This window comes from Calliphora vicina, chromosome 2, assembly GCF_958450345.1.
Source record: "Calliphora vicina chromosome 2, idCalVici1.1, whole genome shotgun sequence".
In the NCBI taxonomy this organism is placed as follows: Eukaryota; Metazoa; Arthropoda; class Insecta; order Diptera; family Calliphoridae; genus Calliphora; species Calliphora vicina.
The window spans coordinates 105,108,492-105,115,199 of record NC_088781.1 but is presented as its reverse complement, the minus strand read 5'-3'; the positions used below and the strand labels follow the sequence as shown (position 1 = coordinate 105,115,199).

At 31.3% G+C, this 6,708-nt stretch overlaps 2 protein-coding genes across 2 annotated transcripts; both read left to right on the top strand.

The window, feature by feature from the left end:
- The first annotated feature begins 1,895 nt into the window (after positions 1–1,895).
- Positions 1,896–2,566, top strand: lmgA (lemming A). Its single transcript, XM_065500758.1, has one exon. The coding sequence runs from the start codon at positions 2,213–2,215 to the stop codon at positions 2,468–2,470; it is 258 nt and encodes an 85-aa protein (XP_065356830.1). The 5' UTR covers positions 1,896–2,212; the 3' UTR covers positions 2,471–2,566.
- Positions 2,567–2,868: 302 nt separating this feature from the next.
- On the top strand, positions 2,869–4,806 carry lmgB (lemming B). Its single transcript, XM_065500757.1, has one exon. It carries the CDS (start codon positions 2,907–2,909, stop codon positions 4,158–4,160), a length of 1,254 nt encoding a protein of 417 aa, XP_065356829.1. The 5' UTR covers positions 2,869–2,906; the 3' UTR covers positions 4,161–4,806.
- Positions 4,807–6,708: the final 1,902 nt, after the last annotated feature.

The window sequence follows — 6,708 nt, the reverse complement described above, 5'->3', positions numbered from 1 at the left end:
ATGATAGATATTTCAAAGACCTTTGCAACGACGTATATACGTCGTTGGACCTACAATGGGTCAAAATCGGAAAAAATATTTTTTAACCCAAATTTTATTTTTCACCAAGTTTTTTTTTAAAAAAAATTTAAATTCAAAAAAAAAATTACTAAAATTTTAAAAAAATTTTTACAAAAAATAAAAAAAAACTTTGAAAAAACAAATAAATTTTTTTTACCTAAAAATATTTAAAATTTTTATTTGGAAGTATGAAGGCGAGATATGGATTGTGATTCAGAAGTGCTGATTTTGACACGAAAGACAAAGATCGCCCAGGAAAGCCAAAAAAGTTTAAAGACCAAGAATTGGAGGCATTATTCCATGCAGAGCTTACATAACTATTGGGAGCTACTCAAGCAGCAATTTTTGTGAGCAGCATGATTTATCCAAAAGCAAAAAAATATCCATGGCGTAAGGTAATACACTGTATTTGGTGGGACAAAGAGGGTGCTATATATTATGAGCTGCTGAAATTTGGCCAGACCATCACAGGAAACCTGTATTGAACGCACTGTAGAATGAAGTGGTTTGGAAGTTTTGTCTCAACCGTTTGTTTCCAGCGATGCACAACGCTCTCTCTGGTATACGCTTCACTTTGGAACATAGTATCCGATATTGGCTTAATTCGATCTTGGCCTCAAAAGATGAGCAGATCTTTTAGCTCGGATTCCATATGTTGCCAGAAAGATGGGAAATTAATTTTTTTGTAAACTATTTTTAATATGTGAATTTATGTTATGTATGTTTAATTAATTTTTAAACAATTGAAAGACATTTTTATTTGTTTTAATAAAAAAATAATTTAAACTTAATTTATACCTTAATTCTTAAATTGACAAAAAGGCTAAAAACCGGATTTTTATAGAAAAAAATAAACAATTTACAATAAGCTCACATTCTTGTAGCAAGATTCAATAAAGTGTCTTTATGTTGTTGATTTTGAATTCATTAATATCAATAATGCAAAAAAAAGTACTCAAGGATATATAATATATTAAATTTATAAAATTTTAAATAATTAAACAGTAAACGGAACATTTCTTAGTTTATTACTTAAATAATTTTATTCGATTACTTTTATTAAATAATTATTAGTTTATGTATGACACTTTAACATTATTATAACAGAAAAGTAATATAAAATACAACTATGTGTCTAACAGTAATGGCCAGCGATGCCAGTTTAGCGTGTTTAGCAACAAAAAGTGTAGTAGTAATTAAGCGAGTTTTAACAACAAAACTGCAATTAATATAGGTAATTTTTGTTTAAAACTACATAATTATTTAAAAGTAAGTTTGACATAAAATTGAATATAAAATATCAAAAAGCTTTTATTTACATATACGGGATTTATAATAACAAAATACATTATCTAGATTTAGGTTTTTGCCAGTTACGTTATTTTATGCTATGGATCGGCTATAACAGTGATATTGGAAGATGTGAAAAGAGACTACAACAACAAAGATAATGATACAATTGTAGGTACCATCATCCGAAGAAGACTGGAAATCCCTTTCTGAGAAATTTTTGCAGCTGTGGAATTTAGCTATTTATTTTTAACAACATATTTTTTTTAAATTGTAAAAATATATTTTTTGGTCTTATTTATCCGACCTTTTTTATTATTTCTAATTATCATATGTTAATTTTTATAAATCTTATATTAAGCTCAATAAATAATAACTATAAATTAAAAAATATATTTAAAAAACTTTCTTACATTTGCTTTTTTCTTTGAATTAAATTTGGCGCCATTTAGCGCGTTTAGCTGTGTTAATCGATGCGATTTATTTAAAAATTGTTGGCACCACCGCCAAGGGACGCCTGATATGGCAACACCACTCTTCATTTTGGCGACCTATTTTATTGACACGAAAAAACTAAAAATACAAAACGAAAATGGCAGAGACGCATTAAAAAGACTCAACAAATAATTGTGCAAACTAAGCGAAAATATATTGCAATTTTACTACTTGGAAAAAGTATTGAATTACAAAATCAAAATATTTCCTCAGATACAGACAAATTGTCATTAAAATCATTTAAAGAATAAAACGACATCATTGCATTACTTTGGTACGTCTGCGAGCTGAATTAAATTAAAGTTTTGTAGTTTTTTTTCGTTTGTATTGTGCTGGAAAAAACTCAGTAGAACTAAATGTGGTCAAAATGAAAGTAACAATTAAATCATGGATGGGAGTTGCATCATGGCGTTGGATAGCAAACGATGAAAATTGTGGCATTTGTCGTATGTCATTTGAGTCAACTTGCCCGGAATGTGCACTGCCCGGCGATGATTGTCCCTTAGTGTGGGGCGTATGTTCACATTGTTTTCACATGCATTGCATTGTTAAATGGCTGAATTTGCAACCCTTGAATAAACAGTGTCCAATGTGTCGGCAAGCTTGGAAATTTAATATACATTAGAGCTGAAAATTCCTTTAAAAGAATATAAAAAGTTGAAAAAAATAAATTAAAGAATTTAAAAATTTAGCAGAAAATACATAAAATTTGTTTGACATTTAAAGCAGTTCAAAATATAGTAGAAAATTATAAGGAAACTAAATTAAAAGCAAATATTGATTAAAGTTTTTTGCAACTACCAGAAAAAAAGTAAGAAAGAACAAAAAAAAAAGAATACAAAAGTAAAACGAAAAGAATAACGTTTTTTTTTCTCATTTTCTTTTCCCTTTAGGTTGAGCAATAAAGTAGTGTAAGAGAGAAAGAGAGAGCAAGAACGCGCGTAAGACAGAGAGTGAGTGTGTGTGTGAATTTTTTTCCAATTAGAAAACTAGTAAGAAAAACAAAATCAAAAAGGACACAAGTTGGTGCGAGTGTTATAGAAAAACCGGTAGAGGAAATTATGGAGGAAGAAAAACTTACACTGCCCGGCTTACCGCCGTTACCAAAAAGTCTTAGTGCTGCTATACAGCATCCCACTACAGCCTCTCCCCTTAATCATGGGCACAATAGTCACCATTTCCTAGATCCTGATTTATATTTGGGAGCCTCTACATCGTCATCGGCGGCTGCCCATAGACAACGTGGTTTTGGTGGAGGAAGTAGTGGCGGTGGCGGCAGTTCAAATTCTTATCGTCATGGCAGTTTATCTTCGACCCAAGAATCTTTAAGTGACCGTGAAAGTTTACACAGTCGAGCCTCTTCTACCCATAGTGGCCAGCATCTTTTATACCAATCCCAACAGCATACTCCTACCAACAACAACCACTCGAATCACAGCAGCAACAATAACACCCACAACAATCACCACCATCAGCAACAGCAGCACCAGTCACGTACTGATAGCGATAGTACTTCCACTTCTAGTACCACCTCCAAATTGGACACCCAGTTGGCCATATTAAGACGTGAAATGTATGGCCTGAGGCAACTGGATCTATCGCTGCTCTCTCAATTGTGGGCTTTAAATGAGTCTATACAGGGATTTCGTGCTTATTTGCAGGAACAAGAAGCCCTATCGCCACCCTCACCTTCGCCTACACCCTCTGAAACCAACTCGTTAACTTCGGAGCCGGAAGATGAGTCATACTCAAATCATCAGCCGGTTAGTGGCGCCAAGTTAATGCCACAAATCTCGCTAACGGCTCAACAGCAGCAGCAACAGCTGCAACAACATCAAATAATACCACCAAAAAGAGGTTCAACCACTTCTCATGCCTCCTCCACCACGACTTCCAATACTTCGGGTTCCTCTTCAAACAACTCCTCCATGACCAAACACCAGCAGCAGCAGTTGCACCAGCAAAAGCAACATCATCACCATCACAGTCAACAGCAGCATCAGCAACATCATCAAAGTAGTCAGGGTATGCCGCCTTTAGCACCGGCACCGCAAAAATCCCATCCTCAGCTGCCACGTATTCTGCAGCAACGTATGCGTCGAGCTCCACCACCGCCACCACCAAATCGTCCTAAATCTTCGGCCTCCATAACCTCGGCAGCTTCAATATCCACCACAACCAGCCATGGCGGTGGTCGTCACAGTAGCAAATCGTCCTCGCCGTCTCCCTCTCCAGCAGGCAGTATTGGCGGTGTTGTGGGCGCAACAGCCACCTCATCAACTTCGTCATCATCTTTGGCCCAAAGGCATGTATGACAAAATCCCTTCTTAGACTAGGCCCTAGAGCTGCCCGTCTAGTCTAAGAACAAAGGGGATAAATCAAAACAAACAAACAACCATTCTATTGCATCACACCAAATCAACATGAATAATAACAACAAAAACAACAACTTTAAATCAAAAGTATAAATCAATAATTTTTTAACTGAAACAAAACAAAACGTAAAAAAAACAAAATCAAGAAGAAAAGTCAATTCAATTCGTTTATATGACGACTAATATAGGAGACATCCGTCATCTAAACCACTCACTCATTCTCCTACCTAACTCAAGTAAGTTGGTTTTTCTTTCTTATTGTTTTTATTTATAAGAAAAATAATAGAATTTAAAACAGAAAACTTTTACAAGAGTATTTGGAAGAAAAAAACTAAAACAAAAACTATTTCTCATTTCTGTGTTTTAGATTATAAGAATTAAAGCAAAAACTTTTGGCTGAAAATTAAATAAAAAAAACCGTTACAAAAACAAAACTTTTTCAAAATTTAATACATTTTTTTTTCTAAATTCAAAAAATAGTTGGCAATATTTTTCTACATATTTACATTTACAGCATACTTGAAAATCTATACCTACATATATTAAAAAAATTATAAAAATAATATTTGCATTTAAAATCCGTCAATCTTGATATTTTTTTTTAAATAAAAACTCAATTTTACACTATCCTAGGGTTCTATAGCTATAACATATTTACATTTACAGCATACTTGAAAATCTATATATTACAACATTTATAAAAATATTTGCATTTAAAATTCGTCAATCTTGATATTTTTTTAAAAAATAAAAACTCAATTTTATGTTTTCATAGGGTTCTATAGCTAAAACATATTTACATTTACAGCATATTTGAAAATCTATATAATACAGAATTTATAAAAATATTTGCATTAAAAATCCAAGTCAATCTTGATATTTTTTTAAAATAAAACAAGAAGTTTTGATTTTTAAAAAGTCATCTTCATCGAACTTTCGAATTTTCTACATTTTTAAAGAGTCCACTTTTCAACTTTAGCTATTTATTAAAAGTCGATTATTTTAATGTAACAAATTATATGGTTGCTAGATTTAGTGGTGAGAAAAAGAATTTTTTAAAAATTTTCCAAAAAAAAGCAATAATCAGCTTTTTATTGGTTATACGACTTCTTCAGATAACGAAATAGAATTGAAAAGATTCAATGGGATTGTGAAACATCGCTCTCAAATTCAAAACTTGCTTAAGGTATTTATAGACGGCAATACAGAGTATTAATATTTGTCAAAAACTCAAGTATCATAATACAAACAAAATAGTCTAAACAAAATTTGTATTAGATTTTCAAAAAATACGAATGATTTTTTGGATTCACGTTTAAAACAATTTTTTTTTTATTTTCATATGTATCGGGTATGTATTTATAAATACAAATAAAGCAAACAAAAATGTCAAGAAATACTAAATTAATAATAAAGTTTGCAGAAAAGTATCAATCAACAAAGAAATAAAATATTTGTAATACTATCGGGTAAACAATAAATGTTTGTTCGAAACGATTTTTTGAAATACCGAATGATTTCAATAATATTTTAAATTTGAAAAGTGTTAATACTCAGTATTGCCGTCTATAACTACCTTTTCCAAAGACTTTACTAACATTGTTATTCGATATCGATGAAACTCGATAAATATTGTTTCCAGCTGTTGACAGAAAACGTATTTGTTTTTTTTTTTTTTTTGGTGAGTAATCCGCCAGTCGGATTTTTTCCATTTTCCCATTTTTCCTATTCAAATTCAGTGTTAAAAATGGGAAAAGTGAAAAAAAATCCCGAGAATTTTTTATTCATGATTGGGCTGTATATAGATTATTATCTTTTTTCGAAAAGAAACGATTTAATTTTAAATAATTTAATTTAATGTCAAATTCTAACATTTTTTCTTCAATTATATTAGAAAAATAGGGTTGATTTTTCAAATTAATATTTTCATACGAATCAAAACTAAATTCCGGTTCTATTCCATTCATGGTCCAGCTAAAATTTTTAAAATTGGAACCCAGATTTTATTGTTAATGAATACGTGGGATTTTTTCTAGATGTTATATTATTAAAGTACATTTTGGCTTCTTTATGCTTGACTTCAAAACGCATTCCCCATACATACTTTAATGGACCCCACAATTTAATTGCTGTGGGGTAATGAACCAAAAAATGATTTTTAATAAAATAGTATTCCTAAAAAATTTTAAATTAAATGGAGACAATGATCTGTTGCATAATGAGTCTTCAATTATTATATTGATTAACTCATTCCTATTAAAGTCAGTAAGAGTATGGCCCTTTTGATAAACGTCTAATATTGCTTTGCCTTTCGCCGTTTCCATCAATAATTCTTTTAAATTCTATAGTATATGAAAATATGCTTAGAAAGTGTTAGATTGTCAATTCAAAAAACTACTTTGTCTAGAGGAGAACACAAACTCGAAGGTGATTGCTGTTGCGAGTCATACAACCAATCCTGTACTTTTGAAGGCACTGACAAGGTCTC

Coding starts and splice junctions, on each gene's coding strand:
- lmgB (XM_065500757.1), top strand. CDS start 2,907: ATGGAGGAAGAAAAACTTACACTGCCCGGCTTACCGCCGTTACCAAAA.
- lmgA (XM_065500758.1), top strand. CDS start 2,213: ATGAAAGTAACAATTAAATCATGGATGGGAGTTGCATCATGGCGTTGG.